The sequence below is a fragment of the Nannobrachium achirus genome (assembly GCF_963921795.1).
Source record: "Nannobrachium achirus genome assembly, chromosome: 21".
Lineage (NCBI taxonomy): Eukaryota > Metazoa > Chordata > Actinopteri > Myctophiformes > Myctophidae > Nannobrachium > Nannobrachium achirus.
In genome coordinates, this window is record NC_137828.1 from 9,316,938 (window position 1) to 9,334,263 (window position 17,326).

A 17,326-nucleotide genomic window follows, 5' to 3' on the forward strand; every position below is an offset into this window, starting at 1 on the left:
TAATTGAATGTCACCCCTATGGGTCCAGGCTCAACACTGCAGCATGTCCTTTATTCAAGTTAATCATCTCCGCAACCGTTGCCCCGATCCATGCCAAATTTTGCACACACACTCCTTGCCTGCCAAACCACAATCCCATCAATTCTCACACTGCTCCTACAATGTTTGCCTTAAAATCACGCAAATCGGTACACAGTATGTCTACACTCATCTCATCAACATGGATCTGTCCGATTTAGCGCCACCTTCAGGCCGATTTTTTAAAACACATTTTTGGACACTACTCCTATAGATTTGGCCCTAAAATCACGCAAATCGCTACACAGTATGTCTACACTCATGTCATCAACATGGATCTGTCCCATATAGCGCCACCATCAGGCCGATTTTTTCAAACACATTTTTGAACACTGCTCCTACAAATTTTGCCCTAAAATCACGCAACTCGGTACACACTTGCTCTACACTCATGTCATCAACATGGGTCTGTCCCATATAGCGCCACCATCAGGCCGATTTTTTATAACACATTTTTGGACACTACTACAGATTTTGCCCTAAAATCACGCAAATCGCTACAGAGTATATAGACTCATGTCATCAACATGGATCTTCACGCTGCGACCTGACGGTCGCTTATCTCCCGATTAGGGAGTCTTACTGTTTCAAGTTAATAAATAACTTGATGTTCACTCCCCCATTCTCCATCAAACTTTCATCCGTATCTCTCTGTCTATCTCCTGTGTCTGTGTTTGCATAGCCATGTTTGCCTGTGTGTGTTTATTCACTAAACACGCAAAACATGAGTCAGAGACTGAGTGGGAATATTTCAAACAAAGTGACAGACACCACTATAGTGAAGTACAGCAAAGCGGTTGTCTCCGTTCACCAGGACATTACGCGTGTTTAACACTGCGGTTTTCGGTCAGCGCTATAGCATGGCTGGAGCACGGTGTCTCTTGTTGATGATGGTGTTGATGTGCGTGTGTTTCTGGGGGTACGCAGAGGCCGGGGCGGCCAAGAGTCGAAGGAAACCCCAGAGACCACCCCCCAAAAAGACGAAGCCGCTCGACGATACCCAACCTGCACAGAATATAGACCTACAACAGGTGAGCGATGAGAGAGAATGACAAGAGTTCAAGAAATACAACATTATAGTGTATTATCTCTCATCTACTGCCTATGACTAGTTTGACGAGTTATATTAATGGGTCCACTCTGCCTATGACGAGTATGACAAGTTTGAAAGAAAAAAAAAAAATATATATATATAATATATTTTTGGACCCCATTAAATCTAGTAAATATGATTTCAATCGCGATTTTGCATGTTCCACCCCCATACAACCCCATCTTTCATACAGGGCAGCCATCTTTGTTTACATAACACAGGGGTCTTCAACAAGGGGTCCAGGACCCCCAGGGGGTCCTCAGAGTTACCACAGGGGGTCCTCCAAATCTTTGTGTGATAGAAGCTTTTTTTTTTTCTCCTTTTTTATATTAACCACTTGAACCCTAGCGTCCATATTCAGAGAACTTTCGCAGAAAATAGCAAATCTACAAGCTCACAACGCCTCGCAGCTTGTAGATCGGCTATTTTCGGCAAAGAGCTTTGGGGTAGAGGGGAAAAAGAGCAGACTAAGTACAGAGTGAAAGGTCAAGTTTATTAAGTATTGACGGTTCAAGTGGTTAAATATTTGAAAACACAACTCGACATTAATCCAAAATACACTGATGATTGTGCCGTCAAATGATGAAACTATATGGGTTGTGGGGGTCCCCGCTTCATCTCTCTCTCAACTAAGGCTCCTTGGCCCGAAAACGTTGAAGACCCCTGACATAACATGTAAAACATAATGGCTGCCATCTCAAGAATGCCTGAACGGATTTCCAATCTGATTTTTTTTGTTTGAAAGCTGTGAACAGCCTGCACAAACATGCACATGATCTGTGCATGGGCGTGCATGATCTGTGCACTATAAATTACATGGATGTCTATGGAGACTTCTGGCAGGGAAACCTGAAAGACGGCATGTTCAAAATGGCAATCATGCAAAAATCTGTAACTTTCATGTTCTATCCCGGGATTTGGTAGGGTCTACTGTTGAGCTGCAACAGAGAATGTGTTTGGCAAGGCGAGTTGTTTCCATTTGACTTCCAGACACGGTTATTATAGTAAACGAAAACTAACTAAAAAACGAAAACTAGAATGGAAAAACATTTAGTTAACTGAAATAAAAAATAAGCTTTTTAAAAAAACTAACTAATATAAACTAAAATTATAGAGAAAATCTCCTTAGTTTTCGTCTTTTGTCTTTTGTGGAAATAAAAAATAAAAAACACCAGTTGGTGAGGTCAAAGAGAGAAGTTGTATGTCTCAACATTCCTGCCACTCTCAACAATATGATGTCTTGTTGATTTTCTTTATTAGTCAATACCTTTTCTGGAGCTTTTTTAATCTCACCCCTGACAAATACCCCATATTACGTAAAAGACTAAAACTAACACTAAAACTAATACAACCTAAACTAAAACTAAGCATTAAAAAAAAAAAAAAAACGAAACTAGCAACCTCACATTAAAAACGAATTAAAACTAAACTGTAATTGAAAACAAAACCTCAAAACTAATAAAAATAAAAACTATTTGGAAAAATCCAAAACTATTATAACCTTGCTTCCAGGCAATAATACCGGTTATCAAACTCCAGTAGTGGTCCTGCACCAGCACAGGGGTCATCTAAAAGTATTGTGAAAGCTGGACAACATCAAAACGATGAGAGAAGTCAGAGGTGCTTTTTGTTTGTTAGTACTGTTTTTTTTTATTGATTTTAACTAAGTTGTCCCCAACTTTGTACAAATCCCTTGATAGAAAGACTTTGGGGAATGAATGCGCTCAAGCGTAAATAAACGCCTTGTCTTCCCAAACTGGAGTATTTAACACACGTCTTGAATTCACCAAAGTAGCTCACTGACAAACTTCAAGATCCCTGACAGACAGAGGAGAGACTCTCTCTACTCTGCTGAGGTGAGCTTCCCTCTTTATAGCCCAGGCTGATCAGAACACAGTTGTCATCACTTGCTAATCAAGCATATTTCAGTTGATACAAGCAGGGGCGTCACACCAAATGCTGGGCCCTGGGTACAAGGATTCACTGCGGGCCCCCCATGAATGTTTAACTATTGAAAAATAGCAGATATACAAGCTCACCGCGCGGCACCGAGTGCCGCGCTGCGAGCTTGTATATCTGCTATTTTTTGAAAAATCGTGAAAATGTGTGCAAGAAACCTAAGTCAAGGACCCCCAAGATGATATGTATTTTTGGCCCTCGGACCCCGATCTCAAAATATTTAGTTCCAGGGACCACCCAGAAGCAAAATTTGAGTTAGAAATGTTCGCTTAAAAAATACATATGTTCAAAGATTTTCACACATTTTCACAACTTTTCAAAAATAGCAGATCTACAAGCTCGCAGCGCGGCACTCGGTGCCGCGCTGTGAGCTTGTATATCTGCTATTTTTCAATAGATAAAGTTATTAGGGCCCCTCCACCTTGGGCCCCAGTAACTCAGTCCCACTTTCCCCCCCTTGTGACGCCCCTGGACACAAGGAAGATACATTTAAGGAAGGGACAGCCTGGACGCCAGGCCTGCGCCATGATGACCCTCATGGGTGGCAAACTCCAACCAGAAGTTCAATGAAATACATCGCAGGGAATGATAGTCGGCTGGACCAGCTTATGAACAAACACTATTTCTGAACGATCGATTGCGACCTTTAATCATATAATCGGTTCAGGATTATAAAAGAAGACATATGATAGGTAGGTTGTTTTGTGATCACTGGTTTTTGGATTTGCACATTTTATTGAGGCATCTAAACAACGGCATGTAGGTATAATTTCTGGCTGGGTATTTTGATCGTGAGATTTGGTGCAGACTGGCAATGATGCACGACCTCATGATACTTTGGAACGTTCATACATTTACTCTGTGCTCTTTAGATGCCTCTATGAAATTATACAGTGTGCACATCCAAAAGAAACACAGCAGAAAACTACGTGTGATATGTCTTATTTTATTTTCATGGATCATGTATCAGTATTTTATAAAGGTCTCAATCGTTCAGACATAGTGATAATTTGAAGAAAAGACTGCAATGCATTCCATCAAACTCTCGGCTGCAGTTTGACACAGGGTTAGGGTTAGACACAGATGGGGAACATTTATGGGTTAAAAGGTGTCTACAAACTCGCAATGCATGAGATGTTAGGTGTGTGATCGTGTAGATCGTCTATTTTGGCAATTTTCTGAAACTGAATTATTATGCCTAATTGCGTGCCCAAAATAGAGATGCCAGTTTAAAAGTGGCAAAAATAAAATAAAATAAATACAACAATTACAACAACAAAGAAACAAAAACAAAGTATACTGCTAGGCAAAGAACATATTTCAGGCGACCAGACAGTATTAGAATAACCTACATAGTGTTGCAACAGTGAGAACAAATGCCTCATGGTGACCTTTTTGACCTTTGTTCAGCTGCAGAGTTTGAGTCTGACTACATTGATTTTGCCAGAATATCGCAACAACCACAGCACTGTAACAAACACATTACTGGAAGCCACATTTAAAGAGATGGTGCCATGATCCCCCCCCCCCTCTAAAACATGATTATCAGGTATTGTGATTATACTAGGAGGAAGATGTTTTCCAAAAAAGTGTACAGAAAGAGTTAAAATTATGTTTTTATGTGGCCACACCCACCAGTTCATTGGTATGCGTGGTTGTAATGGTGGGTGGTGACCCAGCTGAAGTTAGCCACACCCACGTATGTTGGGTGAATGGTAATTAGGGGAGGGGTTGATTCTGTGATGTAATAAGTATGTGTGTTTTGGACCGGCACGTTTGACCCCACAAGGTGGCAGCCTACAGCTAAAACCCAAATAGAAAGGCAATACATAATTGCTCATAACAACCACACCAGGGGGTCTAATGAAGTACTGTCAACCTCCTAGACACATGAAAACCAGAAAAAGTACAAAACTATGGCACCGCCTCTTTAAGCTAGATAAGTTATTGATCGCTAGTCATTCTCGATCATATGATATTGATCAGTAAGTGCCAAGGTTATTATAGTTAACTAAAACTAAAGGCATAACTATATAAAACTAAACACACACACCTCTCTCTCTGTCTCTGTACTGTAGATGGGAGGGACGTGGTACCTGCACATCGCAGCTTCTAAGTGTTCCCACCTGAGGGAGCATGGCTCCAGGGTGGAGCCCACGGTCATCACCATCAGCCCTCCCCTCCACTCCACTGAGCCCATGACAGTCAGCACCAGGACACGCCAGTGAGTATCACCCACCCATGTTGTACAGAGTAAATATACACCAGTGAGTATCACCCACCCATGTACACAGTAAATATACACCAGTGACCAGTGAGTATCACCCACCCATGTACACAGTAAATATACACCAGTGAGTATCACCCACCCATGTACACAGTAAATATACACCGGTGAGTATCACCCACCCATGTACACAGTAAATATATACACCAGTGAGTATCACCCACCCATGTACACAGTAAATATACACCAGTGAGTATCACCCACCCATGTACACAGTAAATATACAGTAAATATACAGTAAATATACACCAGTGAGTATCACCCACCCATGTTGTACACAGTAAATATACACCAGTGAGTATCACCCACCCATGTACACAGTAAATATACACCAGTGACCAGTGAGTATCACCCACCCATGTTGTACACAGTAAATATACACCAGTGACCAGTGAGTATCACCCACCCATGTACACAGTAAATATACACCACTGACCAGTGAGTATCACCCACCCATGTACACAGTAAATATACACCACTGACCAGTGAGTATCACACACCCATGTACACAGTAAATATACACCAGTGAGTATCACCCACCCATGTACACAGTAAATATACACCACTGACCAGTGAGTATCACACACCCATGTACACAGTAAATATACACCACTGACCAGTGAGTATCACCCACCCATGTACACAGTAAATATACACCACTGACCAGTGAGTATCACCCACCCATGTACACAGTAAATATACACCAGTGACCAGTGAGTATCACCCACCCATGTACACAGTAAATATACACCAGTGACCAGTGAGTATCACCCACCCATGTACACAGTAAATATACACCAGTGACCAGTGAGTATCACACACCCATGTACACAGTAAATATACACCACTGACCAGTGAGTATCACCCACCCATGTACACAGTAAATATACACCACTGACCAGTGAGTATCACACACCCATGTACACAGTAAATATACACCACTGACCAGTGAGTATCACCCACCCATGTACACAGTAAATATACATCACTGACCAGTGAGTATCACCCACCCATGTACACAGTAAATATACACCACTGACCAGTGAGTATCACCCACCCATGTACACAGTAAATATACACCACTGACCAGTGAGTATCACCCACCCATGTACACAGTAAATATACATCACTGACCAGTGAGTATCACCCACCCATGTACACAGTAAATATACATCACTGACCAGTGAGTATCACCCACCCATGTACACAGTAAATATACACCACTGACCAGTGAGTATCACACACCCATGTACACAGTAAATATACATCACTGACCAGTGAGTATCACCCACCCATGTACACAGTAAATATACACCAGTGACCAGTGAGTATCACCCACCCATGTACACAGTAAATATACACCACTGACCAGTGAGTATCACACACCCATGTACACAGTAAATATACATCACTGACCAGTGAGTATCACCCACCCATGTACACAGTAAATATACACCAGTGACCAGTGAGTATCACACACCCATGTACACAGTAAATATACACCACTGACTGTTTCCCCAACTATTTAGCTCCAGAGACCCAAAAGATCTTATTTTTTTTAATATATTTTTATCCCACGGTTTTTGCAACCCATTTTCTCACCCAGTGCCAACTACCTGTCCTAACCTGTAATTCTGGTTTCCACTCTCCCCCTGCTGCGCCAGGGGAATTGGGAAGCACCTGGCTAGCTAGCGGGAGGTAGTATAGAAATTTTGTGAGGGCATCTACCCTAGGAGATACAGGGAGAACATGCAAACTCCACACAGAAAGGCCCTATCGCCGACCCCACCTAGGGTGTGGGCGCTGATGACGCGGAGGGAGGAACACGCCCCCAGCGCCCACAGCGTCCCCCGGGGGGAATCGAATCCAGGACCTTCTAGCTGTGAGGCGAAGCGCAAACCACTGCGCCACCGTGCCCCCTTGTTTTTTTCTTCTTTTCTTTTTGAGCAGTTCTCAGCTCCAATACGTGGCAATAAGGGTTTTCCCATGGTATCATGTCATCTGTATTTGTCCCCCCTTTTTGACCCCCCTGTGACGTCACGTGGGTCAGCTTCAGCACCGCTGATCTTACCTCAGGCCTACCGTACAGTTTTTCGCGATTGTTAACACACGTTTCTCAGAACAATAACGGCTTTCTTAAAACTGCACACTCAAAACTGAAAACCGTACACACAAAACGCTAAACCTGGCACTCCCTTGGCAAGATGACTCTTTAATGTCAAATCTCTTAACTGCGTTCACAAAATGGAACTCGTTTTTTCATTTGAAACACACAGCCATATTTTCAAATGACACATACCATTCATTGAGTACACGCATTTGCTGCACACTACCAAGCATTTACAGCACATTGAAGTGCAAAATTGAAAACACAAGCGTCAAAATGGATCACACCATAATGAATGACAAAGGCTCTGGAGAATAAGCTATCTCACCTTTTGTAAAATGACTCAGTGTAGGCCTACTTTTTTCATAGTCAAACATATAACAGCACACAAATATGCATCCAATTTTTTATTTATTTAGGTATATGATTTAAAGTAGATTTAGGCATCATGCCTCCGGTCAGAGATGGGCAAAAAAATAAAATAAAAAATCTAAATGCTTGGTCGGTACTTGGTCTAATACTGACCAGGATACTGTCACCAAGATGCTATCCTGGTGACTCCTAGTATTTGCATCTTTGTATTTCAAATACTTTTTTGTATTCTGTGCCCATCTCTGCCTCCGGTTCCTGTCTCCACGTTCAGTTGTGCAACAACTGAACATTGTGTGTATAGTTTAGACAACAGGGTGATGTGTAATAATTAGGGATGGGTATTGTTCACCTTTGAATCGATTCGATACCTTTTTCGATACCTGGGAATAGATACGATACCTTTTTCGATACCATTTTTGATACTTTTTATTTATAATCATTATTATTATCATTATTTACCTTTTTCTATAGGATATTTTACACACCACAATAGGTTATAAAGGCCGTCATGGCTTACTTTAGTCTTGTTGATGGGACTACTATTACTGTTGATATGGCTGCTTTTGTACATAAGTGAGTGTTTGTCTGCAATAGAATATATTTTACAGCTAGGTTATGGTTAAGTTGTATTATTATTATTCAAAAGTATCGAAATGAGGTATCGTTACGTGAACCGATACTCAATAGTATCGACATCATGCGTTCGATACCATTAAAAGTATCGATTTCGGTACCCAACCCTAGTAATAATTGACATCACAGTGTAAAGAAGGAAAATCAGAGTGTAATGCAGAAAAGGGAGTGTGAAGTCGCGCCAAATCAGGGCAAGTGATGGGTACATGAAGTATAAGGTTGTGAAAATTGTGCAGGATTTTTTATTTTTGTGTGTTAAAGTAAAAACATTGCCGCCTGTTTCTCTGCTCCGTTGGGTCTGTGTGACCACATAGTGAAAACCCCCCAATACCTCTTTCTCTGCAAACACTCCCATGTGTTATTCAACGCTGAACCACAGAACGCTGCCAGGCAGGAGGGAACGCTTTGTTTTATGACTCACTTTCAGCTGCTCACTCCAGTCCTGGCCTCTTTGCTCAGGCCTTCTCCTGTTCATTTCAGGGTCCAGTTCAAGGTCCTGGAGCTCACTTACAGAGCATTGAATGGTCAGTCCCTGGGGTTTAACTGACCTGCTTCCACGTTATGTGCCCAGCAGGGCTCTAAAGGTCTGCTAATAACGTTTTGTTATTATATGTTCCCCATGGCTGTAGCTCCCAAACTCTGGAATGCCCTTCCACAAGTCTTTTTGAGAGCTGCAGCCTCATGTGGAAATGTAATACCTTGTTTTGTTTTGAATCTTATTGTATGGAAAGCACTTTGTGAGATCTCTCTGTGCTATATAAATAAAATGTACCTCCTCTCCTCTCCTCTCCTCTCCTCCAGTAATCACCAATGTTGGGAGATAAAACAAGCCTACAGTCAAACCAACACACCAGGTCGCCTAAAGATCAAAGGTCAGTCTTCTGGTGCACACGGCAACACACACACACACACACACACACACACACACACACACACACACACACACACACACACACACACACACACACACACACACACGCCGCATGCACGCACGCACGCAACGTAAACAAATGTTTTCTCGTGCCAAAAAGGCTCCTTTGAATTGATTTTAATGGTATGCTTTTTTTGAGCGGTGGTCACACCGTCTCCTATACGTGGCCGTGTGTGTGGGTATGCATGCATGCGTCTGTCCGTCCGTGTCTCTATGTAGCCTGCAGTACCTTTTCTGACCACACATGTTAAGGGAGGGGCGCTGTTGTTCAGACTCACATTCACACACACACACACACACACACACACACAAACACACACATACACACACACGCGCATGCACGCACGCACGCACGCACACATACACACACACACGCAGCCTCCACCGCTCAGTTCACACGAGTGTGATTTTTTTTCTATAATCTTTATCCCACGATTTTGTAACCCATTTTTTCACCCAGTGCCAATTGCCTATGCAATCCTGGGCTCTGCTCTCCCTCTGCTGCGCCTGGGGAGACAACGGACAAACCTCATGCTTCCTTCAATGCATGGGTAGTCCAAGTTGTTTCTTTTCACCTGACAGGGGGGGATTTCCCCGGGATGGACGTAGCGCGTGGAAGGAACACGTTATTCCAACCAGTTCCTTTCCCCTCCATCAGGCGCCCCGGCTGGCCAGGGGGAGGCATTATTGAGACCAGGATTACTGCATGTTTTTGTGAGGGTATCAACCCTAGGAGACACGGGGAGAACATGCAAACTCCACACAATAATGCAGTGATGTTACTAGGTTTTCAATGTAATGGGTCCCGGGACCCACAGGTGGTCATTCAAATGGGTCCCAGAAAAGATTTATGAGTCCTCAATACAATGTTTTTGAGCGCTGTGAGCTTGTAGATCAGCTATTTTCAAAATGTTTGCCTATTTCTTATATTTATTTTACAATTTCGCTAATGTTTGAACTTAGAACTACTAAAACTACTAAAACATGTGCCCCTAATGAATTCGGGCACGCAAAATGGCGTCGGACGTCGGTGGAATCAAAACATTGACGTTTCTATCGCCTGTTTAAGACTTTCTACGTGGATTTTATTTGTGTTAACGTAGGGTAAAGTAGGATGCTTTCACCCATGAACAATGGTGGTGTCTGTGGAATTTTAAAATGTTTTTCTTTTACCGCGACCCGGTAAATAATTTTAACATGGACTCCAATGGAGGCGCATCCCCGGGACCCCAGGACCATGACATGAATGAGTCTCTGGGCGACTTGAATGAGTTTTTGATGCGGGATGCGCACGTAATGCTTATTGCTTACTTCCAGGCCTGCGCCCAGAGCTGGACACTGATGTAGTGATTGGAGACACAGACTACTCCTCCTATGCTATCATCTACTATCAGAAACGGGGCCAGGTCACCGTCAAGTTCTACCGTAAGTTCTTCAAATCCGTGCCGTTCTTCCACTTAAGCAATATTACACGAGAGGGTGTGCATTAACGCGGTTATCCTGCACGACAGCCTTTTCGCAGGAACGAGCCGGCAGGCGAGTTCCGTAGGAAGGGCTGGAGTGCAGGATAACCGCGTTAATGCAGACCCTCGAGTGTAATATTGCGATTATACAACTGTTGACCTTAAAAAAAAAAAACTTTATTTCATTGTAATTAAGATATTCGATAGGAATTTGTAATTTTTTAATGCCACATTTAGCTACTGTGTCCCTGAACGTCACATGAAAACCGCTAGCCAGCCGCCTAGCATAGAGTGGGGAGAGAGGAGCGCTTGCTGTCTTTCGTGACCAACGCAGCTGATTTCTTTACTTGATTAGAGACGGTGCAGTAGTGCTCGTTATATGCACGGTTGGAGAGCCTGTTTTCCATTGAGAGCCTGACTACCTGTTGTATAATCTTTGGTATGACATGGCTGGGGACAGTGGGTGGTAACATGACATGTATGTTTAGCTGTAACCACATTTTTATGCCCATAAGGCATCAATTGGAAAGTCAACTGTGAAATATGCGCACATGTTTTGCTCTGCCAAAACATTACTTTTACAGACATTACTCTAATAGACCCACAGGTGTGGTTATAATGTGCAGATTTGTCTTCCCTGTGTATTTGTGTTTACTTCCTGAAAGCTGAAAGACTGGGCCTCAAAAGGCCCAGTCAAAAACACAGATTAAATGACATCATTAACTCATTCCCTCCCCTTTTACCATTCACCCAACATTGTGGGTGTGGCTAACCTCAGCTGGGCCACCACCCACCTGACAACCAGGCATACTTAATTAACTGGTGGGTGTGGCCACATAAAAACCTAATTTTAACTCTTTCTGTACACTTTTATGGAAAAATTCTTTCTCCTAGTATAATCATAATACCTGATGATCATGTTTTAGGGGGGGGGGAACATCATGGCACCCCGTCTTTAAAAAAGAAAAATGTGAGGAAAATATAAATGGTGAATAGCTTCATCACATGTACTCGTTTGGTTCCCTGTTTGCAGAGAGATCGGTGGACACCCCACCAGAACCCATCTTGGAGAAGTATGAGATGTCTGCTGAGAAGAAAGGAATGTCCCTGGCCTACCTCGTCACCTTTCCAACAACTAGTATGTTCATACAGTGCATACGACACATCATACAGTATGCCATACAGATGCAACACCACACAACACATCATTTTGTTGTTTAAAGGAGCTATAGTCAACTTTTTCTCCATTATGTCCAAAACGGTTACCTTTGACCCCCCGTTGAAGACCCCTGTTTTAAAGTAATGTGGAAAATGTGCCTAAAATATAGGGACACCAGGATTAATGAGGTCAAGTCTCTCTTCTTCACACATTTGAAGTAAAAATGAAAGATAACAGGTTAGTTCTTTCCTTTGTTTGTTAGGTTACTGTGATTCTGTGGATGAGGACCACATCATCAGTAAGTACACCGTTGGCTTTGGGGATGTGCTGCACTCAACAATTAAATCAAGATCCTATAATCTATCTATAAATGCGAGAAGTCTCTGCGTGTGTGTGTGTGTGTGTGTGTTTGTAATCCGCGTATCTCGAGAACCGTTCGTCCCACCGGCTTCAGATTCGGCACGCGCGTTCCCCGCCGCGGCACGGAGTGCAGTGCCGGGTCTCGACCCGACCCGACGTTTTCCCAAACCGGCGCGAAACGTTCGGAATCTCCTTATGCGGGGTTGATTGTTGACATCAGGCTGTTTCTGAGGAAATCGGCGAAAGCTCTGACTCATTGTGACATCACTTCATAAAAGGCTCTGACATCACGTACGCCACATGAGTCAACAAAAAATCTCTGTGAGTGTGTATGTATGTAGGTAATCCACGTATCTCGAGAACCGTTCGTCCCACGGGCACGCGCGTTCTCCATATGGGCATAAAATGAATGCCCCCATATGAGAACCGTTCGTCCCACGGGCACGCGCGTTCCGTCCCACGGGCACGCGCGTTCTCCATATATGGGCATAAAATGAATGCCCCCATATATGGGCATAAAATGGATAAAGGGACACAGACAGACAGATTCAGAGATCTCCGAGAACCGTTCGTCCCACGGGCACGCGCGTTCCGTCCCACGGGCACGCGCGTTCTCCATATATGGGCATAAAATGAATGCCCCCATATATGGCCACGGCACGGAGTGCAGTGCCGGGTCTCGACCCGACCCGACGCGCGGTTTTCCCAAACCGGCGCGAAACGTTCGGAATCTCCTTATGCGGGGTTGATTGTTGACATCAGGCTGTTTCTGAGGAAATCGGCGAAAGCTCTGACTCATTGTGACATCACTTCATAAAAGGCTCTGACATCACGTACGCCACATGAGTCAACAAAAAATCTCTGTGAGTGTGTATGTATGTAGGTAATCCACGTATCTCGAGAACCGTTCGTCCCACGGGCACGCGCGTTCTCCAAATGAATGCCCCCATATGAGAACCGTTCGTCCCACGGGCACGCGCGTTCCGTCCCACGGGCACGCGCGTTCTCCATATATGGGCATAAAATGAATGCCCCCATATATGGGCATAAAATGGATAAAGGGACACAGACAGACAGATTCAGAGATCTCCGAGAACCGTTCGTCCCACGGGCACGCACGTTCCGTCCCACGGGCACGCGCGTTCTCCATATATGGGCATAAAATGAATGCCCCCATATATGGGCATAAAATGGATAAAGGGACACAGACAGACAGATTCAGAGATCTCCATATATGGGCGTGAAATGGACGCAAATAGACAGATATCTCCATATATGGGCATATATGGGCAGACGTACGCCACATGAGTCAACAAAAAATCTCTGTGAGTGTGTATGTATGTAGGTAATCCGCGTATCTCGAGAACCGTTCGTCCCACGGGCACGCGCGTTCTCCATATATGGGCATAAAATGAATGCCCCCATATGAGAACCGTTCGTCCCACGGGCACGCGCGTTCTCCATATATGGGCATAAAATGAATGCCCCCATATATGGGCATAAAATGGATAAAGGGACACAGACAGACAGATTCAGAGATCTCATACGGCATAAAGGGACACAGACAGACACACAGACAGACGGATACAGAGATCTCCATAAATGGGCATAAAATGGACGCAAATGGCATATATGGGCATAAAATTTACGCAGAATCACAAAGATCTCCATATACGGGCATAAAGGGACACAGACAGACAGATTCAGAGATCTCCATATATGGGCGTGAAATGGACGCAAATAGACAGATATCTCCATATATGGGCATATATGGGCATAAAATGGACCCAGAACTATATCTGCAGTGATCTCCATATATGGACATAAAATGGACGCTGACAGACAGACAGATAACAGATATCTCCATATATGGGCATAAATGGACACAGGCAAACAGATGGTCAAAACGGGTCCTATGACAACAGGTATAATGGGGTTTGCATTAAAGGGCGGGGCATTCATTCCCTATTTACGTTGTTCCGAGTTGGCCAGGTCGCCGACTAGACGCTGGGCCGCCCGAAGGGCGGCCCAGCTTCTAGTCTATCTATAAATGCGACAAATCTCTGTCTGTCTGCGTGTGTGTCTGTATGTAATCCGCGCATCTCGAGAACCGTTCGTCCCACCGGCTTCAGATTCGTCACGCGCGTTACCCGCCGCGGCGCGGAGTGCAGTGCCGGGCCTCGACCCGACCCGACGTGCGGTTTTCCGAAACCGGCGCGAAACGTTCGGAATCTCCTTATGCGGAGCTGATTGTTGACATCAGGCTGTTCCGGAGGAAATCGGCGCAAGCGCTGACTCATTGTGACATCACTTCATAAAAGGCTCTGACATCACGTACGCCACATGACCCCACACTCCAATGACAACAGGTATAATGGGGTTTGCGTTAGGGGGGAACCGGCACTGTGTCTGCAACACAGTCGGCGATACGGGTCCTACAGAGATCTCCATATATGGGCATAAAAGGGACGCAGACAGACAGATAACTCCATATATGGGCATAAATGGACACAGGCAAACAGATGGTCAAAACGGGTCCTACAGAGATCTCCATATATGGGCATGAAATGGACGTAGACAGACAGATATCTCCATATATGGGCATAAATGGACACACGCAAACAGATGGTCAAAACAGATCCTATGACAACAGGTATAATGGGGTTTGCATTAAAGGGCGGGGCATTCATTCCCTATTTACATTGTTCCCGAGTTCGGGCGGCCGAGCTTCTAGTCTCTTATAATAGGCCTACAATAATAATACATAATAAAACATAATTTTGTGTCTTTCTTTCTTTCTTTCTTTCTTTCTTTCTTTCTTTCTTTTCTCAGATTGTGTACCTACATGCTGAATATACATATATATATAGACTACTATACGATCTGCAGGGAATCTCTATGCAACGATGTCTCTCACGTCTCTCGCACACTTTTAAACTAAAAGATAATTGTTGTTGTTGGAATAAGATAAAGGTTAACCTGACTCTGGGACCGTCAAGGAGAGTTGATATCACCGTAAAGTCCCTGTCCGAAACCAATCAGCGGCAGCTACAGGCGGGCTCTATTGCTTTATGGGTTTGGCTTGGCCTGTTTTCTCATGCCAATAAAGCTCTTTTGAATTGAATTGAGTGTGAAGTCATCGATAATCACCTGTTTGTTGTTGTTGTGTTCACTATTCATTATGGCATGGTTATAACGCATGAGAAAAAACAGCAAAAATCTCCGACCTCCATAATATCTTTGTCTTTTTAGATGCTAATGTGAAAACCAAGTGTAGTCCTTCCGTTGTTTACTTTTTCTGCCGGCTAAGTTATTCGTCATGCAGACAGGTCAATATGAGTGGTTGGAGTTGGCACTCCCAGACTGTGATAGACAGACGGCCCCATCCAATCACCTGCTAAATAACTTGAAAAAATGGCCTGCCTCCTACCGTACATCGGTTTTGCCTGAGCGAGTCCAGATGGTATGTGCAGCTGCAGCATGCACACGCAATTGGCCATATTCACACTGCATGCCTAATTTGGTGTAAAAAAAAACATGCTGCAACAAACATTTATTTTAGCATTTTTTGTGACCCTTATGATGGAAGTCAAACAGCTTGTGGCTCTGTGTTACCCTCAATGTGTGAATACAATCAGGGGCATCACACCAAATTCCGGGCCCTGGGTACAAGGATTCACTGCGGTCCCCCCCATGAATGTTAACTATTGAAAAATAGCAGATATACAAGCTCACAGCGCGGCACCGAGTGCCGCGCGCGCTGCAAGCTTGTAGATCTGCTATTTTTGAAAAATTGTGAAAATGTGTGCAAGAAACCTATATGTTTCCATGTCAGTGATGCTCAAACCTTTTCATGTGAAGGACCCCCAAAATGATATGAATTTTGCCACGGACCCCCATTTCAAAATATTTAGTTCCAGGGACCCCCCCGGAAGCAAAATTTGAGTTACAAATGTTCGCTTAAAAAATACATATTCAAAGATTTGCACACATTTTCACGACTTTTCAAAAATAGCAGATCTACAAGCTCGCAGTGAGTTTGTATATCTGCCATTTTTCAATAGCTAAAGTTACTAGGGCCCCTCCACCTTGGGCCCTGGTAACTCAGTCCCACTTTCCTACCCCTTGTGAAGCCCCTGAATACAATTAGCAAAATAATGAAAATAGCTGATCTACAAGCTCACAAAGGGGCCTTTTCCAACGGCAAAGAACCGGTACAGGTTCTTTCTCCCGCCTATGGGATGAACCCCAGAGGAGAGCTTTTACACTGAGAACCCAGTTGTTTCCGAACCGCATAAAAGTTGGTTCAGGGCCGGTTCACAACGAACCAAGGTTCATAAAAGTTGGTTCGGGGCCGGTTCACAACGAACCAAGGTTCATAAAAGTTGGTTTCGGGGCCGGTTCACAACGAACCAAGGTTCATAAAAGTTGGTTCGGGGGGCCGGTTCACAACGAACCAAGGTTCCAAGAAAGTTAGGCGGAAGAAAGAACCCGAACGGGTTCTTTGCCGGTGGAAAAGTGTTGCAATGCAAACACTTTGCATTTTTATGTAACAATTTTCTTTTCTTTTCCAAAATTGTGGTTAACTTTGGATGCGGGTTATTGGTGTGTGTGCGTGTGTGTGTGTGTGTGTGCGTGCGCGTAAGTGCGTGCGTGTGGGTGCGGGAGTATCATTAAGTGGTTTGTGGTTTGCATGCACGTGCCTTTTCTCTCGCACCCAATGTGTGTGTGAGCAGCGGGGGGGGGGGCTGGGGGTGGGAGGATAACACAGACCAGATGTTTGGTCCTCCATGAGAGGTTGTGGAGTTGGATTACAAAACTATGGTTACCAAACGCAGCTTTACAAAACCCCGGCCTGGTCTTCACGTGCCTATGCCTGCCTGC

The 17,326-nt window shown here is 44.0% G+C and overlaps 1 protein-coding gene across 2 annotated transcripts; it reads left to right on the forward strand.

The window, feature by feature from the left end:
- The first annotated feature begins 807 nt into the window (after positions 1-807).
- On the forward strand, positions 808-15,566 carry c8g (complement component 8, gamma polypeptide). Of its 2 annotated transcripts, XM_080751604.1 has the most exons (7): positions 809-1,109; positions 5,209-5,354; positions 9,331-9,401; positions 10,778-10,885; positions 11,957-12,061; positions 12,345-12,380; positions 15,275-15,566. In XM_080751604.1, the coding sequence occupies exons 1-7, from the start codon at positions 939-941 to the stop codon at positions 15,292-15,294; spliced, it is 657 nt and encodes a 218-aa protein (XP_080607730.1). In that variant the 5' UTR covers positions 809-938; the 3' UTR covers positions 15,295-15,566. The 2 variants fall into 2 exon arrangements, with proteins under 2 accessions (XP_080607731.1, XP_080607730.1); XM_080751605.1 differs by lacking the exon at positions 10,778-10,885 and having other exon boundaries at positions 808-1,109.
- The last annotated feature ends 1,760 nt before the right edge of the window (positions 15,567-17,326 follow it).

What these genes read in the sequence shown, in the direction of transcription:
- c8g (XM_080751604.1), top strand. Translation starts at nt 939, where the DNA reads ATGGCTGGAGCACGGTGTCTCTTGTTGATGATGGTGTTGATGTGCGTG. An exon ending in AGGTCGCCTAAAGATCAAAG is followed by an intron (nt 9,402 to 10,777) that starts GTCAGTCTTCTG and finishes GCTTACTTCCAG; the next exon opens with GCCTGCGCCCAGAGCTGGAC. An exon ending in GGATGAGGACCACATCATCA is followed by an intron (nt 12,381 to 15,274) that starts GTAAGTACACCG and finishes TTCTTTTCTCAG; the next exon opens with ATTGTGTACCTACATGCTGA.